The 24,938-nt window shown below is 57.7% G+C and overlaps 2 protein-coding genes across 3 annotated transcripts; one reads left to right on the forward strand and one right to left on the reverse strand.

Annotated features, from left to right (window-relative positions):
* Nucleotides 1–3,223: 3,223 nt before the first annotated feature.
* On the forward strand, nt 3,224–11,252 carry Cbx2 (chromobox 2). Its single transcript, XM_055592064.1, has 5 exons — nt 3,224–3,310; nt 3,388–3,431; nt 4,304–4,369; nt 6,768–6,873; nt 7,913–11,252. Exons 1-5 carry the CDS (start codon nt 3,239–3,241, stop codon nt 9,185–9,187), a joined length of 1,563 nt encoding a protein of 520 aa, XP_055448039.1. The 5' UTR covers nt 3,224–3,238; the 3' UTR covers nt 9,188–11,252.
* A 6,612-nt stretch (nt 11,253–17,864) lies between these two features.
* Nucleotides 17,865–24,579, reverse strand: Cbx8 (chromobox 8). 2 transcript variants are annotated; one of them, XM_055592240.1, is made up of 5 exons: nt 24,053–24,579; nt 19,768–19,811; nt 19,516–19,581; nt 19,355–19,421; nt 17,865–18,977 (listed from the first exon to the last, which is right to left on the reverse strand). In XM_055592240.1, the coding sequence occupies exons 2-5, from the start codon at nt 19,803–19,805 to the stop codon at nt 18,120–18,122; spliced, it is 1,029 nt and encodes a 342-aa protein (XP_055448215.1). In that variant the 5' UTR covers nt 19,806–19,811; nt 24,053–24,579; the 3' UTR covers nt 17,865–18,119. The 2 variants fall into 2 exon arrangements, with proteins under 2 accessions (XP_055448215.1, XP_055448214.1); XM_055592239.1 differs by lacking the exon at nt 24,053–24,579 and adding an exon at nt 20,189–20,323.
* Between the last annotated feature and the right edge of the window lie 359 nt (nt 24,580–24,938).

Consider the following 24,938-nt stretch of genomic DNA (forward strand, 5'->3'; position numbering starts at 1 on the left):
TGTAGACAGTATTTACCCATTACATAAACAGAAACCACATCACTTGACACAGTGCAGCTCAAGTGATGCGTCAGGCTTGAAAATGCAGGGCTAGGCTTGAGGGAGAGACGGCAATTACACACCAAACACTGAGATGCCTTCTACAGCCTGCGCCTTGCTCACAGAGCTCCCTAAAGGGGAAGATACGGTTCTCGGATCACGGCGGCAAAGCTGTGCTTCCAGATCAAAGGCGACAATGGGAAGCGGCTGCGAAAGGCTGTGCCTGCAACAGCCAGCTCCAGCTGCCAAGGCGGGGTCAACGGAGGCTCTCACCCCGGCACATCTACCGGCTGTGGAGCAACACCGCAGGTCTCTCCTTGACCCAGCAGTTCTGAGTCTCAAATCACAACAGGAATGAAGATGTTCATTTTTATTGATGCACGTGTGAGTCTAACATTAGTGCATGTGCACCATACATGTGCAGGTGTCCTCAGGGGCCCTGAGCAAATCGAAGCCCACGGGAACGGAGGTGAAGGCAGCTGTGTGCTACCACATACAGGTGCTGGGGACAGAACCAAGGCCCTCTTCAAGAGAGGTAAGCCCTCCTAAGCAACGAGCCTCCTACTTTCCTTTTATTTTAGCTTCTCCTTTTTATTCTAGCTTCTACTTTTCTTTTTACTTTAAAGACTCTTTCTCATTTATGTGTGTGTTAGCCTACCTGTATGTGTACCATGTTTTTGAGAGCCCTTGGAAGTCATGAGATCCCCTGGATCTGGAGTTACGGGCAGCTGTGAGCCGAACTGCCCTATTTGGGAACTGAGGCCTGAATCCAGGTGCTCTGTAAGGGCACTAGTGCCCTTTAGTGCTAAGCTGTCTCTCTGGCCCGTTTTGACCCTCTCTTAACAGGATTCCAAACCCTTGGGACAAAAGGGAGCCCGATGCAGTTCAGCTGCCAAGCGTTGGCCTTGCATGCCCAAGGCCCTTGGTTCATCTACAGGAGTGCCAGAAAAAACGAAAACAGGGAAAACTTCAGGCCTGCGCACACTGTTTGTACAGATGGTGGCACTAACCAAGACGCCCACTCCCCAAGGTACCTCAGTGACTGGACTTCCATTGTATTTCTTCACACCCTCTAAATGTTCTCAGGTCATTAGTGTGCCAGGCCGTCTGGGGCTGACTGACAGAGCTTCGCTTTCACTGAGAATTCCCTTAGCACAGATCCTTGTGTTCTTGTGGGCCAGCTCTGTGTCCAAGCCTCAGGCGGCTATTACAATTTCAAAGATGATGAAGGAAATACAGTTTCAAATTCAGCTCCTTTAGGATCGGTCATCGGATAGCCAGGCTCCTCCCGTGCAGCCTGCCCATCTTGTCAGACAGTGGCTGAGGGATCTCTTCAGCAGCTAAGGGTGCTGGCACGGTGCCAAATGCACAGTAGCTGCTTATGAAATGAATGAAAAGACTCAGCCCTAACTGATCCCACCAATGCCAAGGACCAGAGTCCGGAGCGCCACACGTTTTGAATCATACAACTGGCCGCATTGATGGAAGGGCTTCATTCCAGTCACGTCTGTTGTATCTGGTTCTCCAAATTAATTATCCTAATTACTCTTCGCCCCAGCTGGACATTCCCAATTGCATGGATGAGGTGTGTGCTATTTCAGGTAAGGGGACTTTTTTCCCCCAGTGTGTTCATATAAGGCAGGCTCTTGGCTACTTCTTGGCAGGTAAAAAAGTATTAACTCTTTTAAAAGTTTTTTTTTTGTTGTTGTTCTAAAAAAAAGCAATTGTGTTGGTATACCCTGTTCCAAAACAAAACAAAACAAAACAAAAAATAAAACAAACAAAAAAACCAGTGGGGAAATTCTAACAGTAAGTGCTACCCCGGTGGAATCCTGAAGTGCGAACAGCCGTTGAAACGGAGCCAGCTATTTATAGGATTACAATACACACACCTTTGTACGCGCTCTACCATTTGCTGCCCAGCTGATCTGAACAGGACAAAAAGAGCTGGCTGGAGACGGCGGCTCCCTTCATGCTTGGTTCATCTACTGAACGAAGCACCCAAATGAGCAGTCACCGCGCTCTCAGGAAAAGGTCCCTTTCCCTGCCCCTCTGCAGTCGCGAGCTCTCTCCAAAGCGGAGTGGAGGTGGCCGGTGTAACCAGCTGAGCTGAGGGACACCCCGAAAACCCAGTGTGGTTCTCGGTATTCGTTTCTTAGGGCAGAGAGCTTTACAACCGCAAACAGGCTCCTCCTTCGTAAGTAAGTTCACGATGACATGAAGGCAAGTTCCTACGAAAGCGAGGCCTTGGATTTGCAGCTATGTCCAAAAAAAAAAGGCAAAACCAGAAATTACATTTTCATTGGATTCTCTTATTTTATTAAATAAGAGAACGCCTCTTTCGTCATGTGCTTGGCTTGCTTCAGAACTTACAAAGGAGGCTGCTCAACGGAATTTATGTCTGAGCGGGAAAATAAAAGGGTGGAGAGCCTAACCCATGGCGACCTGGGAGGACCCAGGACCACCCCAACTTCTCCCACTGGAAAATGATTCAAAGGACTTTGCTGGAAGAGCCTAGCGAGCTGTCGACGTCGCACGCAGGTCTGCGCACCGTCCCTCAGACCCTTGTCATTGTCACCAAAATCGTGGGGGGAAAAAAAACCAAGTTGGTTGTGTCCCCACACGCGCACTAAAAGTCGGGGAAACTGGGTCCCATTTTTCACAGCTCCTCACTAAGAATTCTTTCAGTGACCTGAATTTTTCCTCTACAACCTTAAGGAAGGCTGCAAGGGTCGCTTTTCCATGTCCAGTATTTTCAACCCAGTATTTTTTCCAGTCTTTTTGCTCCTCTGACCCTGGAGCATAGTGGTGAAGCACAGAGGACCGGTGGGGAGCAGCGCCCCTCGCTGGTGGGGGCAGGAAGAGCCGCGTGCTCCCCGCTTCGCCGCCCTCGGCCCAAACAATGGCTTTCCGCAGGGACAAGCGATCCGAGAGACCGGACCCCAGGATCCCCGGAGCTCACGGCCTCCCCACTCCGCGCAGAGAGCGCCCAACCCTGTGGACCGGTCCCCGCCGCGGCTACCACGAACAATGCGCGCCCCGCCCCGCGCGCCCGGCCAGCCTATTGGCCGGGTAGCTACGGGCAGAGCAGCGCGGGCGACTGCGGCGCGCGTGCGCGGGGCGGGGCACGGCGGGGGCGGCGCTTTGTGTGCGGCTGTGAGCCCGGGTCTGCGGGGCGCGGGCCGCGGCGGGCGGCGGCATGGAGGAGCTGAGCAGCGTGGGCGAGCAGGTCTTCGCCGCCGAGTGCATTCTGAGCAAGCGGCTCCGCAAGGTGCGTGCGCCCCCGCCCGCCCCCCGCGTGCGCCCGGCGCTCCGCGCGGCTCACCGCCCGCTCTTATCTCCCCGCAGGGCAAGCTGGAGTACCTGGTCAAGTGGCGCGGCTGGTCCTCCAAGTGAGTTCCCGGTGCGCGGCCGCCTACCCGCGCGCGCCTCCCGGCCTTGGTGGGGACGGCGTGGGGACCCTGGCCTCGCAGGCCCCGGGCGGGAAGTTCGGTGCCCTGAGACCCTGAGGACGCCGGCCGACCGGCGATGCCCTTTGTTTACGAGCCCACGGGGAGCGGGCAGGGCGGCCTCCAGCCCCGAGTCCCTCGGGCCCGGCCCGCCTCCGCTCCGCGCGCTTCTGGCGCTCATTTGTTGCATGCGCCCCCGCCCTGGAGCTGGCCGCGGCAGGCGCGGGACTCGGCCCCCTCCCTTTGCCCAAGTTACCCCGCTGTAACCTGAGCTTCCTACTGGTAGGAAGCCCCCACCCCCCGCCCCGCGCTAGCTTTCTTCTTAATGAGGGAAGGGGACCCGGCCTTCTCCGGAAAGGGCTTCCTCTGTAGCTGCCCCGCCACCCTCCTTCCTGGACCCTATCCCCTCCCGACCACCACCCCCTCCCCATCCCCGGTGCCCTGCCCGCGCTCTCGGTGGTGTACACCACATTGTTCCGCCTGCGCCCCCCGGCTCCCCCTCCCCTACCTGCCTTCCCTTCCCTCCCTGGCTCGGGGCCAGGCTGGGGGATTCCCTCAGCAGCTTTGCTCTTTGTTGGGATTTGTTTTCCTCCCAGGCGCAGACTGTTGAGTCCCCTTGTGGCCTGCTGGGGCTTGGGGCTTGAGGTGGCAGTTTGCCTGTGGGTTTGAGGCTGTGACACTAACTAACTTAAAGGGCTTCTGGGACCTCAGAGGACTGCCCCTGCGCAGTGCCTCACGCCCCCAGCAGGGCGGTGGGAGCTGTCCCGGCAGCCCACTTGGATGCAGCTCAGCAACCATGCTCTTTGCTTTTCCAGACACAACAGCTGGGAGCCGGAAGAGAACATCTTGGACCCCAGGCTGCTCCTAGCCTTCCAGAAAAAGTGAGAGCGTTAACAGCGTCCTGTGGGATGGGGGGGGGGGAGGGGGGGGGGGGACCGGGGCGGGGAGGGTCGCGGGGGGGGGCGGGGGGGCGGGGAGGGCGGGGGGGGGGAGGGGGGAGTTGGGTGGGATTGGCTGGTGACACAGAGGCCTGGAACTGTGGGGTGAGGAAGCCTATGGCAGAGCACTTTGAGCACTTTAAGACTTCCCAGACAGCCAGACTTTGGAAGTGAACCTTCACGAAAAGGTTCCAGTTTCTCTTGGCCTCTTCTGTGGAGTAACTTTTGGTCAGAACAAATAGCAGTTGAGGTTGCAAACTTGTCATAAGAAGCATCCCTGTTGCTACTCTGGCCTTGCCAGGGTGTGCCATAGTGCAGGGGGGCCCGGAACCCCCAGTGCAGAGTGGTCCATGTGATGTTTTGCTCAGGCTGTGAGACAGTGCTGACGCTGCAGGGTTTCTCTTGGGTTTGCTTCTGTGATTATAGTCGATGCTTCTGCTCTTGGGTGGGAGATATGTCCGGGAGATGTGTTGAGGGGTTGGGGCAAGTGTTTCACCATCATCCCAGTGCCATGTGAGTGGCAGCACAGCCGGCTCTGATGGTAGACGCAGATGAATGGTTTGCTCACAAGCCTCCCCAGCTGGGGTCAATCTAGCAAGCTTGCTCTCTGGTCGCCCAGCCTGTGCTTCTCACTGTGACTGGCTGTTTTGCAGAAGGGGTGGAGAGGGAGTTGTGTTCTGGCAGGATGAGGGAGTTGCTTGCACTTGCTCAGATTCCTTTGGAAACAGATAGCCACATCTTCTTCGCCTTCTGTTAAATTTGTAGCTTGGTGCTCTAAACTCAGCGGAAGTGGCTTGGCACCCTCTGGGGCTGGTAGGTTTCTCTGGGTTTGAGGTGGCATCCTTGGGCAGGTGCTGCCATACACACCTGCAGTCCCTGGCACTAGAGAAGATGACTTGACAGGGCATCATGCTGGGGCAGGGGGACATCCAGTGGGAGGCAGTGCATCTTTGACACAGCTTTGGGTTAGCTTCAACAAGAGCCAAAATATCCAAGATGACATCATGGGAACAGTTGGTTTGGCAACATGGGACAGAAGAAATCCCCATGTTCTGCCTCTTCCCTGCCTCCAGAGACATGCCCTGGCACTGGCAGCTGGCTGTTTACCTCCTGGTCAGGGAGGAGCCACTGTGTGTATGGGAGTCACAACGCAGGATCGGTGTTGAACCCAGCAGAGCTGGGAGATGCCCCTCGAACCTGAGGTGGGGAGTTGGGGGTTTTCCTGGAGGCCCAGTCCATTTCTTTATGAGGTCACCTTCCAGGACTCCCAAGGAGATGGTGTTTGGCTCTTTTATGCTGTTTCGAGTCTCTCTGTCTGCTCCGGGGAGGGAAGGCATGCATGTGCTATTGGCCTTGTGTGATGGTCAGGGAACAGCCTGTAAGAATTGTTCTCAATTTTTGGAAACATGTTTAATGACTATTCTTATTTAATGTGCATTAGTGTTCTTGCCTGTATATACATCTGTGTGAGGGTGTCAGATCCCCAGGAACTGGAGTTAGAGTTGGAGCTGCCATGTGGTTGCTGGGAATTGAACCCAGGTTCTCTGAAAGAGCAGCCAGTGCTCTTAATCGCTGAGCCATGTCTCCAGCCCCTATTTCTCTGTTTTCACTTCATGGGTTCTGGGGATGAAACTCGGGCCCAGCAGCATACACCTAGCAAGCCATCTCACCCAGTCTCCGCCATCAGGAGTATTGCCCAGCTCGGCCCAGCAGTGTAGCCGCAAGCTGAGCTTCCATAGAGGCTGGCACAATGCTCTTGGTTATGCGTCCTCAGCTCTGGGCTGCAGGAGTACGGGCTCTGAGGCCTGGCTGCTGCGAGCTTGCTAACTCTACCCCTTCCTTTAACAGCAGTGTTCTGGGGGTCGTTGAGGTCTGCAGGGAAAAGGTGTCCTAAGCAAGTTGGCTCTGAGAAGCCTGGCACACATAAGCCACATTGGAGTCCCCAGCCCCTGAGCCAGCAGAACATACAGGGTTTTGCTGTGCCTGGGGCACACTGTCTTTGTGGGTTCTGTGCTTTGTAGGATGAGCGAGTCAGGCTGTTTTGGGGTATGAAGGCTAGGATTTCTGTGGAGTCTTCACTACAGGAAGTTTTCTTAGTGGAAAATGAGGAGCTTCCCAGCTTTGTTCTCTGGCTCCAGCTCCATTTTCACCAAATGCAAGTGAAGTGAGCTGCCTGCAGAGGCGGTGTGGATGGGCCCCTCAGCTGGCGTCCGGCTCACTGATCCGAAGGGGCTTTGCTGCTGAACCCGATGATATCCCCCGGGAGCCGAGGGTGGAGGCTGAAGCCAGAGATGTGTCTGCAGGCAGAGCTTCTCAAAGCTGATTGGTGCTGTGTCTCCAGGGAACATGAGAAGGAGGTTCAGAACCGGAAGGGAGGCAAGAGGCCCAGGGGTCGGCCGAGGAAACACACAGTCATGTCCTCCTGCAGCCGGCGCTCCAAACTCAAGGTGAGTGGCCACTGGCTTTGTCCTGCCCTCTTTTGGCTCCTCACTCACCCTTGCTGCTCTGGGCAGACTTTCTTCAGGGGAGCTGCTGAGATAGGTGGCCATCTTTGCTGTTGCCCCTTCAGGCCTCTGCCAGTGGATGGCACCAGCAGGCAACAGAGTGCATACGGAGGCCCCTTCTTGGGGCCTCCTCAGGGGCTTCCTGTGTCAGCCTCAGCCCATTCTGCCCAGCAGGACAGCAGTAGCAGACTTGGTAGGTACGCACAGTTCCCTCTCACCTTGGAGATGCTCCCATCAGGGAAGACAGTAAGTGCCCAGGTTTGTCTGGGGGTTGTAGACCAACAGGACAAATTGGGCAAGCCCAGGATCCTGGGCCAGGCAGAGCTGCCAGACAAGCCAGGAAATAGGGGTAGAAGCAGAGCTGCTATGCTCGGGTCTTTTGGGGGTGTCCTGTTGACCCTCCTTGATGCATGATGACCAACAGGTAGCCTTTCACACGCCAGGGGTAGCTTGGCAGCCTCCCTCCTGCCCTTCCCTCCCCCATGGCAGTTCAGAGGCAGGCTAGGGAAGGGGTTCTGGCCTTAGGCTCAGGTGTGCCTTTGTTCATTGCTTGGGCTTCACTCCCTAGACCCTGGCTCCCCCATCTTTCCTCCTGGAAGGAGGATGTGAGCTGCAGAGGTCCTGCTGACTGAAGAGAAATTTTTGTGGGTTGATGAAGCTCGGGGTCCTACTTGGGGGCATCTAGGTCCCTAGGGTTTGATAGGATCAGCCCCTGTCAGAACTAGAAGAATATTGGTGCCATCTCCATAAAGCTACCGTGGGAGATGCCTGCCCCACAGGACAGGAGGACTGAAGAAGCAGAAGAGGCCCTTAGCACGAGGGATGACGAGGGAGAGAAACAGCAATAGGTTTACCTGTCATTCTGCTTACCACTGAGTGGGATTCCTCTGCTGGAAAGGTGAGCTTACTCCTTCCTGACAGCTGCTGTCTGGAGGGCCCTGGCACTGCTCAGATAGAGGTTGGTTCTCATTTGTCTTTTTAGGAACCAGATGCACCCTCCAAGTCCAAATCCAGCAGCTCCTCCTCTTCCTCCACATCCTCCTCCTCTTCGTCAGATGAAGAAGAAGATGACAGTGACCTGGACTCTAAGAGGGGTCCCCGGGGCCGTGAAACCCACCCAGTGCCTCAGAAGAAAGCCCAGATCCTGGTGGCCAAGCCAGAGCTGAAGGACCCCATTCGAAAGAAGCGGGGACGCAAGCCCCTGCCCCCAGAACAGAAGGCGGCCCGGAGACCCGTAGTAAGCCTGGCCAAGGTGCTAAAGACCAGCAGGAAGGACCTGGGGGCCTCTGCCAGCAAGTTGCCCCCTCCGCTCAGTGCTCCTGTGGCAGGCCTGGCCGCCCTGAAAGCCCACACCAAAGAGGCCTGTGGTGGCTCCAGCACTATGGCAACCCCAGAGAACCTGGCCAGTCTGATGAAAGGCATGGCCGGGAGCCCCAACCGTGGCAGCATCAGCTGGCAGAGTTCTATCGTACACTACATGAACCGCATGAGCCAGAGTCAGGCTCAGAGTGCCAGCCGACTGGCACTCAAGGCCCAGGCCGCCAACAAGTGTGGCCTCGGACTGGACCTAAAAGTGAGGACGCAGAAAGGGGAGCTAGGGGTAAGCCTTCCAAGCAAGGTCCCGAAGGCCCCTGGCAGTGGGGCTGCAGAGCAGCAGAAAGGAAGTGGTTCAGGGAGCCTGGGTTCCCAGCTGGCACCCACTCAGGAACTGAGCCTTCAGGTCCTGGACTTACAGAGCGTCAAGAACGGTGTGCCTGGTGTGGGCCTGCTAGCTCGCCATGCCGCAGCCACCAAGGCTGTGTCTGCTAACAACCCCACAGCAGGGAAAGGTCACGGGGGTGGCCCCACAGGAGTAAACGTGACCGGCACACCCACAGACACCAACAAAGGTGAGAAGCTGGCCTCCAAGGTGACAGCTCTCCCGGCCCCTCCTGTCAAGAGGGACAGTGTTAAGTCTGTGGCCACCTCCAGTGGGCAAGAGGGCCACACAGTCCCAGGAGAGGGCCGCAAGGCACCCGCGCTGTCCGAGATGAGCACGGGTGAGGAGAATAGTAGTTCTGACTCGGACCCTGACTCGTCCTCACTCCCCAGTGCTGGGAAGAACCTGTCGGTATCTATCCAGACCAGCCAGGACTGGAAACCTACCCGCAGCCTCATCGAGCATGTCTTTGTCACAGATGTCACAGCCAACCTCATCACTGTCACAGTGAAAGAGTCTCCCACCAGCGTGGGGTTCTTCAACTTGAGGCATTACTGAGACCATGGCCCAAGTCAGACTTGCCTTCTGGTCTCTGGGTTTGCTTTGACAAAGCCTGACCCAGGGGCCAGCTGTGACCTGTCCTAAGACATAGGGCTAGGAACTGGCTTCCTGGTGATTCTACCTCTCTGGGCCTTCACTTTACTCTATGCCCTGTCACCTCGGGCAAGCTGGGTGGCTGCTGGCTCAAGGCTGCCTGCTTGGACAAAGCATTCTCAGTACGTGTCCCTCCTTGACCTAGTGTGACCCTCCCTTCTTTTATTAGCCCAACTACTGTCAGGTGGGGGGAGGGGGCAGGCAGGACCTTCTCTGGAGTCCAGCAGGGGCAGGGCTTTTGGTGAGGCAGGATTCTGTCCTTGGCAGGTGAGGCTGTGGCCTCATTATAAAACCATAATTAGTTGAGTTGGGCTCGGGAACCCTGCAGAATTCTGCGGAACCCTGTGAGGCTTGCCAGTGTCTGTCCCTGGTGCCACGCAATCTCCTGCCTTAGCTGTAGTCCAGGGTTTGGAGTCCCAGCACTCGGTAGTGTCTGGGTGCTACTGCATTTGTGAACGGAGACCCGTGCTGCCCCCTTTCCTGCAAGCAGGCCTGAGCCCCAGTGAGAAATGACCCTATTCCCTCTGGATCCAGACCCACATCCCTGCTGTGGCCCACTACAGTGTGCCCCAGTTCTGAGGGCTGATGCTGCTGGGCTTAGGGAAGGAGTAGACGCTAGAAACCCAGAGAAGGCCGGGGTCGGAGGTCAGAGCCCTGGGCAGGTGGTCTTCCCCCGCTGGCGGGAGTCTTCTTGCTAAGGCCCGGTAAGTCGCCCTGGTAGTCGGGAGGCAGCTGTTTCATACAGGCCTGCCTCTCTGCTGCCCGTTCAGACTGGGCATCTCTGGACAAATGTGCAAGCATTTTCTGCAGGTGCTCCTGGTGCAGAGCCCTGCCTGTTAAGTAGGCTCTTCTTGGGTGTCTTTCCCTGACAATCCTCTCCCATGCTTGGGAGCTTGTGTTTCCTTTGTAGCTAAGAAGCAATATCCCAATGCCATTCATGCAGTAGGGCAGTATAGCAGCCCTCCTGTTAAGGGACCCTAGAATTCCTCCCCATCTCAGGAGATGACTTTAGTTCGGAAACCCTTTCTAGATGCCTTTTCCCCGCCCCCCACCCCGGGTAGCCATCTTGAAACTACCTTGTCAGATTGCTGGCCAATGTCAGGGTTTTCTGTCCTGGGATATCACCGTGGGGCCGTGACAATCTGGTCAGTGAGTCTGTGATGCCAAAAAGTGGAGGTATGAAACCCTCGTTTGTACTTCTGCCACTGACTGATCAGCTGGTAGGTGTAGGCCCTTCACTCTAGTTACCTTGAAGGGAAGCGTTCCCCCTTCCAGCACCAGCCCAGGCGGTGGGCTGTGGTGTCTGGGACCTGCCACGCCTTCAGAGTACACAAACCACCAGTAGCTCACTCCACACACCAAATAAGAGATGGTCTTTGTGTAACCAAACCGACCTCAACACTGTGCCTTTGGGGACAGACCTGTATCCATGGCTCCTGAGAGATGTCTGGGATGTGCAGCCTCTAGACTGGGCACCAAGAGGCAGTGTTACTGGCAGCAGGAGCTGCTGCTGGAGAGAATTCAGGGCCAGGAAGTGGGTGGCAAGGGGTGGGGGTTGCCTGTTAGCCTCTTCCTGTCCTTAGCCAGGGTCCTTTGCTGCCTCACCCAAGGTTTGCAGCTTCTTTGTGCCGGACACTGCCTTACTGGCACCTCTGTGTCTTTGGGGAGGGGGGTGTTCCAGGAGCCTTTGGGGAATCTGGGTTGACTGGCCTCATTCCCTGTTGCCGGGTCTCTAAACCCCGATTTGGTGCCTTTTATTACCAGTTATGTCAGTCCCAAAGTTGAAATCTACAAATACCTTTCTCCCAGCCACTTTGCCTTGTGTATTTTTCCTGGTGCTGTGACCCCAGTGGTCTATGTTACAAAGCATATGTGTCTAAGTGTGCCAGCATGAGAGCCCCACTGGAGAGGCACACCACATGAGTTCTCATGTTTACCAATAAATAAAGTAGTCTGCTTTTGTTTTTTATTTGCTACTGCCTATGCCTGCCCCCAACCCAGTGTGTGTGTGTGTGTGTGTGTGTCAAGACTCATTTCTCTTCCTAAGGATCCCAGGTGTTCTGTGGCACATTTCCACTCCAAGTGGGTGTCTTAATCCTATCTAGTCTTTTCAACCTAGGCTTAGTCTAGCCTAGGCTGGTGCTTTGAACTGGCAGGCTTGCCTTGGCCTTCCTGATGTTAAGATTACTGGCCCCTTTTGTCTGCTTCAGCACCTGGTTGGAAGAGTGGCCAGCCAGTCCTTTTCCTCAGAGGTATTGGATTTAGGGAAAAAAAAAAAACTTTTGGTACTAAAAAGTGTCCTTGTTTGAGTATGCTCCAAATCCTGTCCTTGATTAGTAAGCTCTAGTCCCAAGGTTTCAAGAAGGAAACGCTGAACTGAGCCGGCCTCAGTTGTCTTGGCTTCTCCTGCCTTTATACGCCCCCTTAAGCTGGAGCTGCTGGCTTTCATGGGGACTAACCAAAGGTGGGTGTGTCACCATGCTGGAGAAGCCAAACAGAGCAGCTTTCGAGGAAATGCCTGCCCCAGGGAGCCCTGACGTCAGGGAGGGTTTGGAGCAAGGCAGGATGGTGCCCTATAGCCAGAGGCAGCTCACAATTCCAGGGGTTTGTAGTAACACTAGCCTAGATTAGAGGGCCTTTAGGCTGATGTTAATTTATTTTGCAGGGGAAAGACAGTAAATGATGCAGGAAGATTGCTGTCTGTTTGCTACTCTTAGTATCAATAAATACAGTTTTAAACTTTTGGCCTGGTGTGCACTGTAGGTGATACATGTAAACAAAGTCTTGGCTTCCCTGTCACAAGGCACACCCATCTGGACATGAGCATAGCTGTAGCACTGGAGGGGAAAAAAAGAAAACATTGGAAATACCTTAGCCACTCAGAGGTGGACAAAAAGAAACCTTTGCAAAGAAGGAACATGGCTTTAAGAGCAAACGCCTGTGATGAATGGGAGGTGAGGGGAGTATGGAAACCGTTGTCCCTTGGTGAAGGGAACTACCAGCATCTTACAGAGACTAAGAGTGCCACAGCCACACAAAGCAGTCCACCATGCAAAAGACCACCTTCCCAGGACACCCAAGGAGCTACGTTTGAAAAAGCCTGGCTTATTGGCAAAGATTATATATTCACACATTTGCAATATATATATATCTGAATATGTGTGACCAAAAGAAAAAACAACACTAATGTTACTGTGCAAGCAGAATGTTACAGGCCTACAGGGAGCTTCCCACATAGACGGGCATAAAAGCAAAGCAGCACCTTCACCTCCACAGTACCCACTCATGCCATGTTGGGAAGCTACAGAGGGGCACCGAGAGCCGGGGCTGCTTCAGCTCCTGACCACAGCTGAGGAGAAACGGAAGACGGGTGCGCTTGGACCTTCCTTCCCTAGTCCGACACTTGTGTTACTCTCTTTGGCACTAATTTATTCAGAAATTTCCTTTGTCCTCCCAGGAGGATGGAGTTCCAGGGAAGATGGGCCCAGCCCTGGCAGAAGGGCTGGTTGGGACTGAAGGTCAGGTTACCGGGAAGGGATCAACACTCCAGAGAGAAACACAAACCTTGCTGGAGACGGGCCCTCGTGTGTGAAACCTGACTTTTTAACTTATCTATTTTTATTTCCTGTGTGTTGATGTTCTTCCTGCATGTGGCTGTGCCTGACGGTGTTGAACCCCCTGGAACTGGAGATACAGACGGTTTTGATCTGCGTGTGGTTGCTGGGGACTGAACCTGGGTCTTAAATCGCTGAGCCGTCTCTCCAGCCCCGTTTCTTCTTCCTCTTCTTCTTCTTCTTCTTCTTCTTCTTCTTCTTCTTCTTCTTCTTCTTCTTCTAACATTTATTTGTTTTCATGTGTGAGTGATCTGTTTTTTTCACACACACCTAGAAGAAGGGATCAGATCCCATTACAGATGGTTGAGAGCCACCATGCGGTTGCTGGGAATTGAACTCAGGACCTCTGGAAGAACCACCAGTGCTCTTAACTACTGAGCTGGCTCTCCAGCCCCCCTCATTTCTTGATTCCTGCAAAGCAGCCTGCTGGCAATTTGATTTCTCTTTTGTTGTCTTCAGTGCCTGTTTTCGTTTGTTCAACTGTTAGCTTTTTTTTTTTTTTGAGAAGGTGGAAAGGGCCAGTTGGATCCCAGACCTCTTGTCCTAGGGGAACAAGCTAGCTCCAGCAGGAGCAGGTGCCGGCTCTGTTGGCCAGGGAGGCTCTCTGAAAACCTATGTCTACACAGGCAAGATCTTCAAACCAGAGTTGGGCAGGGGCGGAGTGGGGGAGTTGGGGGGGGAGGCTGGCCTACATTGATGTTCATTAATTTCTGTGCTGCTGGTTTGATCAGCCCATCAATCCTCCCCCATTCTAGAAAAGGCACCACTGGAACCAAATGGAGGGTACCCAGTATGATCGGTGGCCACTGGCTACCACCTTCCTCTCTCTACCCGGTGTGGTTCGAGGCTGATTCTCAAAGACACAGAGATGATGCCTGGCGAAGCAGGGCGGGAGGAAATGAGGCTTTTCTTTGCTTCTAGCATAAGCAAAGGGGGGAGGGGAAGCTCTTGGACTGGCGCTCAGGCGTCGCCTGTAGAGGGCGCGCGCTTCCCACGAAGTTCGGTCCCGGGACTTTGAAGAACGGTGGGGAGGAGGGTGGCGTCCTCCGCAGCCTCAGGCGGTCCGGAACTCAGTTGCACCGTCTACACCCCGCTGCTCGAAGCAGCCCCGAGCGGACTCGGTCTCTGGCCGAAGAACGAAAGCCCAGGCCTCAACCTACTGGCTTCTCACCGCTGTCAGCCAATTTTCCATCCTTGATGGCACCGAGACCCTTCTGGCTCCCACTCGCGCCCACCTTGGGCTCCCGCTGTATCCGAGCCTCCTCTGGCCCGGAGGACTTTTGGGGGACAAGAGGAAAGCGTGGATGCACCCACCGAGAGCCGAGGCTGGATTGTCCGAGGCGCAGCACCGGGCCTCCACCAGAGACCCGCGCCGCGAGCGTCAGAGTCAGGAAAAACGGCTCTTCTGAGCCACAAGTATTCCATTCAAGCAGTGTTTGTGTTGGGCCAGGCTCAGCTCCCGCGGGGCTCGAGCAGCCCTGCCAATGGGGATGGAGGGAAATCCGCCTGCGCGTAGGCGGCCCGGGGCTAGGGGTCCCCGCACCGCTCTGGTCTTTGCTCTCCAGGAGAATCTGCCCAAAAAATTTGCCAAGGGAGCTCTGAGCCCAAGCTAAAGTTAGCAAAGAAGCGGAACTCCCTCAGGGTCAGCGCGGGCCTCCTCCCTACGCGCCCGAGTGATGACAGCGGGTGTCAGGGGACGGGGCGGGCGTCTTCTAGCGCTGACTACTGAAGCCACCAGGCCCAGACACCCCATTGCCAGCTTGGCCCTCTGATGGCCATCGCCCTCCAGTGGACCCAGCAAAGAGTCCACCCAGCCCAGACACCTAGAGGTGGCAAAAAAAAAAAAAAAAAAAAAAAAAAAAAAAAGACCTTGGACCTCTTGGAGACCCTAATGGACAGGCTCAGCGTCTGAAGATCACTCAGTGACCCGCTGCCACACCTCAGGCGTAGACCCAGGCCCTCCCACACAGGTCACTGAGCTGGAGGTGGGGAGTGCTGTGCCAACGGCCTGGCCGCTGGCAAAAGATGTGACCCTCCCCTCGGGACCTGCGAGAGAGTTCCCGCGAGCTGCGGCTTCTTCGCGAGGCAGCAGCGACGTGTGCCGGGAACGTGGGGCGGAGCCGGCTCCAGGGTGAGGTCCGCCTGGGGAGGCCTGCGCGAGGGTCGCCTCTGCAGCCTCAAGACCCCGCCCCCGCTGAGAAGTCCGCAGCCCGGAGACCGGGGACACCCACCAGCAGCGCCCTGCGCTCCGTTCCCCCTCCACGGCCCCTCGTCCAACCTTGGAGCATCTACCCGAGAGAACCCAGGGGCCAGGACGCCGCCGTAGGGACTAGGGGCGGGAGCGCGGGGCTGAGGGTTCACTAATCACATCAGCGCGCTCCGCGCCGGCTCCGAGCAGCCAGTTGCCTAGCAATACCCGCGAATTCAATTCCTCAATCAATAGATGGAGGCTCGGCATTTCGGGGAGCGCTGGCGAGCCTGTGGGGGTCTGGGGCACAGGTCCTGTGACAGCACTGGGCTGTGTCAGGCGCTGTGGGCTGTGGACGTCTGGCACGGAAGAGGGTGTGCGTGGTGCTAGGGAGAACCCTCCCTCAGAAGGAGTAATAAAGCCCAGGGGTCACGCCTACCACCTCAGGAGCCGGCAGACTCTGCCTGGATCCCGCGGACGATCAGAAGTCGGGAAGAAGGCTCCCGGGCAGCCGAGGACAGTCGGGACTGACTTCCCTCCACCCATCTCCCCTCACTGCCACAGGAAGTTTTCCTAACTGGGAAAGGGCCTTTGCCTGGAGTCCAGCCCTTTCTGAGAGTAAGGGGCAAAGGTAAGGGGAACCCAACGGGTGGTGAGAGAGACACGCACCCTGCCCTTCCGGGCGCCTCCTCTCTGTCCTGGGAAATAAAGAAATGAAATAATGAAACCAAGTCACGTGTCTATTTACAAAGTATATATTTAAACACATAAAAAGTGATACTGGATACAGACACATTCACAACCCAAGAAGAGAGGTACCGAGGTTTCACTCTTGAGCTGAGGCGGAAATCAACTGGAGATTTGTACATATCTGAGAATTCACAAACCCAACACACAGGCCTGTCTGCAGTTACAGACGCTGAAGCCACATGGCCCCAGACCCCCAGCCCACCCCCAGGTCAGCCTCTCAAAAGCGAGGACACACACGCACACAACGGCCACGGACAGACGGGAGAGGGGCGGTGAGGCCAGAACCAGGAAGGCTAGCGGGAAGGGAGGTGCGAGCGAGAAAGGAGAGAAGAGAAAGGAAGTCGACCGGAGGGGGACTCCCGTCCCACAGTTTCCACGTCCACTTGGTCACAGATGACCCAGTCAAAGCAGGTCCATCTGAAAATAGGGCCAACATCTAGACAGACACACGGTCAACAGCGCTTCTTTATACAAAGTCGAAAATACCAGTTTTACAAATATGAGCAGATAAAAATCCCCACTTCAGGGGCTTCGCTTTAGACGCAGTTTGATTTTCAAAAACAAAAACACGCAGAATACACTGTTTTCCTCCCTCTCTTTAAAGGTTAAAAAAAAAAAGTCTGGAGGGAAGAGGGACCGAGAGGTTGGAGCCGCCAGGGGAGCAGGAGGGCAGTGCGGAGGGCCGAGGCTGGGGTCCCTCTCAGTCCCTCCCCGTTGCCGAGCTCCCCTAGACCAGTCCAGAGCCCCCAAAGTCTGTGCTTCTCCCCGAGCAAGGCCTGAGCCCCTCCCTCCAAAAGCCCTGGAAGTTAGATCTCTGCTGGCCCTTTAAGGGCAGGGAGGGCGGAGAGGCCGAAAGATAGCCTGCTGGAAGGGGCGACCGTAGGCTGGGGGACAGATTTGTGCTTTTGAGTCCGAGCTGCGCGGCCGGCAAGGTCGGGCGTGGACAGGGACCAGGGCGCAGAGGGTGGCCGGGCACCCGCCGTCCTGCCGGCCGCTCCCGCCCCACCTCGCGCTCCCCCGCCCCCTTCCGCAGAGTCTGGACGTGGAGTTCACGTAGCGAGCACTCCCGAGAAACGAAAAGGACTATAAATTACAGCTTTTGCTTTTAGGAAAGGGGGAAGGGGGGAAAGAAGCTAAAGTTCTACTGTGCATTCTTGGATGGAAACCCCGCCAAGTCCCTTCCGCCCCGAGCCCCACCCGACCGAGTTCACCGGAGCTGCGACCCCCGCGCCCAGCCCGACCTGCGCGCAGCCCGCGGCCGGGCCCGCGGGTGGCCTGACGGCGCTCGTCCCTGCGCAAGCAGGGCCCACCCTCCCCCGGCGAGCCAGGCTGGTCCGAGTCTTCCTGGGAGGTGGGGCTGCCCTGTCTTCTGGCGGAGCTAGAAGACGCGCAAAGGAAAAGTCCACCCTGTCTGGCGCTCTGGGCACTGACACGCAATCCTCCCAATTTATCCTGGCATTTCGGGAATGTAAACAAATTCGCTGGATTTCTTGTCTCTCTGCAAAGTAAGGGAAGGAATGGAGGGGACGGGAAGGTTTTTGTCCACGACACAGACACACAATCCGCGTGTAGGGCACGCACACCTCCATAAAGTGCGTCTCTTGGTGTGGTTCTGCGAGAACTGCGCCCACTCACTCTCGACTTTTTTCACCTTTAGCAACACGCGTGAAAAAGTTATTCGAGTTAATACCCCCCCTCCAATAGACCTCTTAATCTAAAAAAAGAAAGAAAAAAGAAAACTGCTCTGACCCCACCCCCTTTTTCTGATTGGGAAGCCAACCTTTTGTTGGCCTAGGTGGCCAATAGGAAGGAGAGCAAAAATCCTGCCTTGGTGCCAGGAGTCTGGCACTGGGAATCCGGCGTAGAGGGAGGAGGTGGGCGGCTGAGTCCAGCCTCCAGAATCCCAGCGCCCAGGCCCCCAACTTTCCTAGTAGGCTGTGGGACAGGGCCCCTCCTATACCAGCTCAGTCTGTCTGCCCTTCCAAACCACAATCTCTCTCTCTCTCTTCCCTTGTTTAAATAAAAGAACTTCAAGAGTTGAAATATATATATTTAGATATTTTTCTTAAATAACATATTTACATCTAATAGAAAATAGAACTCTAGAGATAATTTTCCAATCAGAACTGAGGAAGGAGGGATGAAAGGGACCGCGGGGGGGGGGGGGGTTAGGGTAAGGACAGGGTCAGTCAGAAGGCCACAGCCTCCCAGGAATAAAAAGCACTAAGCCACATTTGAGCTCACTCTCGCCTGCTCTGGTCCTGGCCTCCCCACCCTCAGCAATTCATCTCTTTTCCTTAAAGAAGCCTTGGTCCGTGTTGCTCTCCTTAATGGTAACGGTCAAAAAGTTTGAGGTCACGTCTGTGACAACCACCTTCTCCAGGTTGGTCAGAGAGGGGCTCCAGGACTCTTCCTCTGGGTCCCCCAGGATTCTGGCCACTGGAATTCTGGCGATGAGGGAGGGCCGTCCCCCTTGGGCCCCCATGTCCCGATACAGGCTTCCCACTGAGCCTGGGGTGCCTGAACTATGTCGGACCCTGGGGCCACCAGGATCCAGGGCACCTTGACCTTTGGCCTCCAGGAAAGCGGCCCTGTGCTTTATCACCCTGGCTGGAAAGGTGTCCACGGCCAACTTGCCCGAGGACTCTGCTGAGCTAGGGCTGGTCACACCGTACTGAACCAGGTCTGAGTCCTGTCTTCGAGCAAGCTGGATCACACTGTGGCCAGCCGGGAACTTTCCTGTCCCAGAAGGGGTGTCATCCAGCTTCCTGCTTTTGAGGTATTCTCCTAGGCCATCGCTGGGCTCCCCCAAGGGTCTCTGGGAAGGGTCGAGGAGCTCTTTCCGGGGCTTGGGTCCTCGCTTCTTGGAGCTGTCTCCTGGTGAGCTGGGCTTGTCCTCCACACGGCTGGCACCCCTGTCCCGTTCTCGCTCTCGGTCCCGGTCCCTGCTGTCCCGAGGTGGGTCGACCCTGCATGTGCTGCTGCTGCTCCCTGGTGGGGACAGAGCCGTGTTCCTAAGGCCCTCCCTGGCCCTGGAAGTAGATGCCAAATCCTGGGGCGAACGGCCTGGGTAAGGGATCCGGATGCCTCTGGCAGAGTCACTTCTGAATTCATAGGTTTTGGCCTTTGCCTTGGCCTGGGCCTGCAGAAGGAAGGTGTGAGAAGGAAGCAGAGCCCTCCCCCCACCATGTCCTCCAGCCTTGACCACTCAACTTTCCTAGGAAATTCTAATGGGGGGGGGGGTTATGGGAGTAGCCTAGGGGAGGGACAAGAGGATTTCTCTGGAAGCAGCCAAATGCAACCAACACACATCTTGTATTCCATTCTTGGTCTACTTGGAATGGCTGAGGGAGAAATAAAGGCCTTCTGGTATCTCGAAGTCCCACCTCTAGAGCCCTGTGGTGCTGCCATCAGAAGACCTCCAGATCACAATAAGCATCAAGTATGGATACCACTGGCTTGTCAGCCCTCCAGATCCCCTCTGAATGTCACACCCCACCACTGGGGACCCCAACATACCTTGAGAAGGAAGGTTTTAGGCTTGGGTCCTCTCTTTTTGGGACCATAGAGCTCCATCTCCCGCTCCCTAAAGAAGAAAAGAGACAGAAGGGGGTGTGTCCTGGCTGCACTTAAGTCAGCCTGTGTGGGTTCCAGTGAGGCGCCGGGCCGAGGGTCTGTACCTTTCCTCAAAGGCCGCAAGCAGGCGAGCGTCCAGGATGTTCTCTTCCGGCTCCCAAGTGCTGTACCTAAAGGGAATCAGGAAGAATCATCATCAGTCTCTGGAGCAAAGAGAGAGAGAGAGGAGGGAGCGAGGGCGTATGCGTGTAACTTTTCCGGCTGCCTTGTGTTGTGTTTCAGTGTAAAGGGCAAAAGAGGAAGAAAGAACACTCCTCAGTATCAGTGTGGGGTTGCGATTGCATATAGCTACTTACTTCTGCGACCAGCCCTTCCATTTCACGAGATACTCCATGCGTCCCTGCGGATGCAAAAGGAAAAATATGTGTGTGTGCGCGTGGGGCGGAATGCATGACGAGGACACAAGAAATACACGCGAAAATGCATGCATCCAATGAATGCTCCAAACACTACCGCCAAAGGCACCAACCCGCTGCAGCACCCCTACAGAAACGCTGCACAAAGTGCATGCACCCGCATTCATCCCCCACCCCGCCCCCCATCCATGCAATCTGTGCACCGCTGCAAGTCTAAGGAGAGCGCAGGGGCTGAGCCGCCACCGCCGCGGCCGCTGATGGGACCTGGGGGAAGGGAGGCTGGGCTGCAGCAAGGGGAGGGAGCCCGGGCCCTGGCGAGGGAGGGCCCGCCGCGCCGCCGCCCGCCGTCCCCTTCACCTACTTTGCGAATGCGCCGCTTCAGGAGGGCTTCGGCCGCGAACACCCGCTCCCCCACCGCCGAGAGCTCCATGTTGACTCGCCGCTTCCCCCCTCGGCCGCTTCCAGGAGCAGAAAAGCAGCAGCCAGCCCTCGACAGCCCATAATACTCTCCCGCTGACGTCAGTTCTCCTCCCTCCCCGCGCGCTCTCCCTTCCTCCACCCCCGCCCGGCGCTTCCTCCCGCCCCACGTGTTGCTAACGACGTTGCTAAAGCCAGGCGGCCCAGGCCCGTTCTGCGGGCGCTGATTGGACCGGCGCCCAGCCACGCCCCTCTCCCCTTCTCCCCCGCGTTGCTACGTGACCCGCGTTCCAATCGCCAGGGGGCGGAGTCTCCGGCCACTCCAGAGACCAAGAGGGAGGGAGGGGTTGCCGTCAGCGGAAGTGACGCGGGCGGGGCGGGCCCAGCCGCTGTCAGTCTGCGCCTCTGGCCAGGGGGGCCGCGGCCCTGGGCTCCGGCCCCCGCCCCCCTGCCGGGCTGCCCAGCGGTTGCCCGGGTGCAAGGCGTGTCTTCGCCCAGCTCACTAGGCTCCCCGCGTGGGTGCCAGGGAGGCGTCGCTCCTGCAGAGCCGGGCCCGCCCCCTCCCGTCCCTGCCAGGGCTGGCGCCCTCCGCATCGCCCTCCGCCGGTGCAGCACAATGCACAGGTGCTGGGGCGCAGCGGGCGGCGCCCGAACCCCCGGACCTGCGGAGCGCTGGCGCCGAACCCGCTAATCGCCTGACCCCTCCCTTGCGGCCGCGCGCCCTCGGTCTCCATGGCAACGCCCCCTCCCTCCTCCGCCAGTCCCATCCCGCTACAAATCAATGTGCCGCCGGCTCCAGGTCTCCGGTCGCCCAGCGCTGCCCGCGCCCACCCTCCGGACCCTGCGGGCCGGGCTGGCGTGGGCGCTCCTCCGGGCTCAGGGCCCCCGGCGGGCCGCCGCAGGCCGGCGTTCAGCGCCCGAGCCCGCCCCGAGCGGGAGCCCGCGGGAGAGGTCGCCTGGCTCCTCCTCCCACCCCCATTGTTCCCGAGGTCGCAGCCACCTGCCCCCGCTCCCGCCGGGGCCCCGGCCTGCGCCTCCCGCCCTGTGCTCCGGCCGGGGCGGGGTCGGGGCGCCCCCGGCCGTCGGGGCGGAGCCCCTAGCCTGCCGGCTCGCGGGGAGCGGCCGCCGGCCCGCCCCAGGCCTGGGTGCCGAGCCGGGCACTTCCCGTCTCGCGCTCCTTTCGACGTGCGCGGACGACACCTGGCGCGCGGCGCGGGCGTGAAAGTGGAGGGAGCGGCGGCCCCGGGGCGGCCCGGCGGAGGGAGCGCCACCGCGGGGGGACCGGGCGTCCGGGGCGGGGGCGCACAGTCCTCACGGGGCGCGCGCGCTCGCCGCCGACCCTGCGCTCCCGGCCTGTCCGGCCTCCCGTCGGGAGCCCCGGCCGGAGCGCGGGCTCCGCGGCGGCCGCTCCCACGCGCCTGCTGCACCACGCGAGCGGCAGATCGCGGCGGCCCGTGGCCCGGAGCGCAGGGCTTATTGCCATCGCGGTGCCAGCTCGGCTGGAATTCCAGCAGGCTCCCCTGGCCAGGGAGGGGAGAACACGGAGGGAGAGAGAAGGAACGGGGAGCGCGGAAAACGCCAGCCGGGGAGTCTGTCCGAAAGGGCGCGGAGCTGGCCCCGGGTCCGAGGCGCCGCCTGAGCGCGGGGCACCGCGCCGGGAGCGAGCGCTGGGCGCGCGGCGCCGCTTCTCCAGGCCCCTTCCGGCGACAGCAGTCGCGGGGGCCGGTTTGGGCCTCGCTCCCGGACGGTACGAGCCGTGGCCCGGGTGACGAGACCCACCCCTCGGTTCTCAACGAACGGCGCGTCGAGCGTGCCCAGGTCGGCCCGGCGACCCATGCCCGCCGCCTTCGAGAGGCCGCCGCCCGCCGCGTCCTCAATCATAAAAAGTCATTCCCGGTAACAAATAGTTTCAGCGGCCGGTGCCAGCGATACAGCTGTTTCTGTTTAAGCTTAAATACTTTCCAACAGTTTGGGCAGTAAAAATAAAGTCGGCCTCGGCCGCCTGTAAGTGTCTGGTTTCCCCGCCCGGAGAAAGCCCACCCTCGCCCTCCGCCCGGGTCGCTGCAGCCTCCCCGCCTGCCCGCGCTTGCAGTGTGCAGCCCGCCGCGGGCGTGGGCCGTCGGGCCGCCCCGAGCTCTGGAGCTCTGCGAGCCGGCTTCGGGGACCCCCGTGCAGCCGGAGGCGGGGAACTGGCCGAGTGGCGGTGGTCTCGGGGATCAGTTCTCCGGAGCTCCCTTTCCCAGCCCTGGGAAGTTTGCCCGTCTTCCCAGGAAAGTGACGGTTTCCCTCCAGCTTGGGTTTTGAGAGCTCCGTCCCTAGCTTGTGCACGCCCTCCGCTGTCTTCAAGGCCGGGGGGGGGGGGGGGGGGGGGGGGGTCAAGGGGCGGTTCCCCTCGGTTGGTGGTTTTTTTTTTCCAAAAAAAAAAAAAAAAAAAACACTTCAGATCTCTTCCATTCCCGTTTTCCCCCTCCCTCCTTTTCTTCATTCCTCCTTTTTTTCTCTTCCTCTGCTCATTCCCTAAATTTTACTTCTTTGCCTAACTAACCTGAGAAGTTTGATGTCCCAGAAAAGAATCCCCTGGCTCTTGCTACCTCTGATGAAGCACTTAGTGATTATGTCTGCTTTCTAGCTCCATTTTCCCGTGTTTATGGTAATTCCTCCCCATCAGCTTGCTTAGTGTACACAATTAGTGCCTGGGAGCCGTCTGAACCTGAAAGCCCGGGGGTTCCGCAGAGCGAGGGAGAGGAACGGAACTGTCAGAGGTTGGGGGATTTGGTTCCTGACTCTAGAAAAGTTGGGTCCTTCAGTAGACCACCTCGGAGGAGGTGGGATGTTGCCTTTGCCCAGACGCAAAGTGCTTCCAGCTGCCGTAGCTACAGCGCGCAGAGGTGTCAACTCTGGTCTCCCGGCGGCCCTACCCCTGGGCAGCTGAGAAACAACGGGAGGAGGAGATGTCTGAGAAATGGGTTTGCAGTTTCCCAAGCCCGGGGCTGGGTCGGTTTACTCGGAAGGAGAAGATGCTCGAGTGTTCCAGGAGGGGGCACTAGCAGCTGCCCTCATCCCGACCGAGTCTGGAGCCGATTCGGGCGCCCAGCTCCTAGCGCTACCCTTGGAACCAATGAAAGGAGGATTGCCTACAGCTCCCTTTTTTTCTTTTTTTTTTTTTTAATTGAAACCTCCCCTGCCCACCAGCTCAATCACACCTCCTCCACACAAGGCCTTTCCCCTTTCAAGTTAGATAATCGCTGTTCTCCTAAGCACCTCCCCAAACTAAACAAAAGTTTCCAAGAACAAGAACCCGCTGTGCTAATCCCACTTGGAGCAGCCCCTGCGACCAGGTTTGCTTGCGCCGCCTCTGCAGTAAATAAGGTAACTGCTTCCTATTACTTTAGCCCATATGGCTGCAATTTGAGTGTCTTTGGAGACGGTGAGTGTGTAGAGGCAGGGGTGGGGAGGGGAAGACGGGGGGGGGGGGGGGGGGGAGGGGGAATCAAAAGCTCTTTGGATCGCTTTTTCAGTAAGGGCTTGGCCGCCCTTTTTATAACCCCCCCCCCCCCCCCGCACACACACACAAACACAAACTGTCCCGTTTCTTTGTTTACTTGCAGGCACCGCTTGCCAGGGGACACCTGTTAAGGCAACCCCCGCCTTCTCCAACACCCCGGGCCTATTCCTCACAGGCTTAGGTGTCTGAGGCGCTGGGCTTGCCTGCCATTCTCTGCCAGGAGCTCTTACCAGAAGAAGGGCGCCCGCCCGCCCTCTCCCGCCCCAGCCCGCCCAAGGTGCCCAGACTCTCCCGTAGCCCGACCTGCACTGCAGACCAGCGTCTGGGGCTACTTCGGCCTGGACGTGTCTGCTGTCCGTCGACCCAGCCTCCCGGGAGGGAAGCCCGAGGTTGGCGCGGTCGGGGGGAAGACCGGCGGGCCGGGTTGGGCGCTTGGATCCTGGGTGGCCGGCCAGGCCAGCAAGCCCCAGCGCGTCCTCCAGCTTGAGGCTGAGGCCAGGCCTCGGCTAGTTCTTTGGGTACGCTTCAACTGCGCGGCTTGGCCGGCGTCGGACCTGCCCAATCTTGGCCACGCACGCGGGCGGGCGGATTTGGGGCTGTGAAGTGAGCAAGCCGTTCGGAGGAGGGGCCATGTGAGCCGTGGCCTCCGCAGGACCTGTGGCCCGCGGCTAACCTCCTGACTGACTTGGAGCTGGATCTTCCCACGGAGTCCACTCCTGCCTCACCGACTCCGCAGCCAGCGCTGGGCGGCTGCTCGGCGGATTGCCGCCTGCCGCTGGAAAGTGGCTTCAGGGACAGAAGTCCAAAGGCCTGTGCAGGCTGGCTGAGTTTCTAGAAGAAGCTCTTCTCCAGCTGTTCTCAGAGCAAGCCGGGCTCTTTCTGTTCTACAGTCTCCCCCTCACTCCCTCTGAGGGACAAAGAATGGCAGATAGAGAAGGATTGACCACTGCTGGACAGGGGTGTCCCCACACCAGAAGCCATGTGACCAGAAGCCACGTGGTGTCTTCCCCCTTAGCACAGGACACACACACACACACACACACACACACACACACACTTCCAGAGAAGAAAGCTCCCCAAATTAAGCCTGTCTATTGAGCAGTTGCTGTGGACTCCATCAATACCCCAGCCCCCCAGGGCATCTAGGGAAGATCAACTATCTATAGGTAAAACTGAGGCAGGCCAAGGC

Source organism: Psammomys obesus, unplaced genomic scaffold (genome assembly GCF_907164565.1).
Source record: "Psammomys obesus unplaced genomic scaffold, mPsaObe1.curated_primary_1811, whole genome shotgun sequence".
Taxonomy (NCBI): Eukaryota; Metazoa; Chordata; class Mammalia; order Rodentia; family Muridae; genus Psammomys; species Psammomys obesus.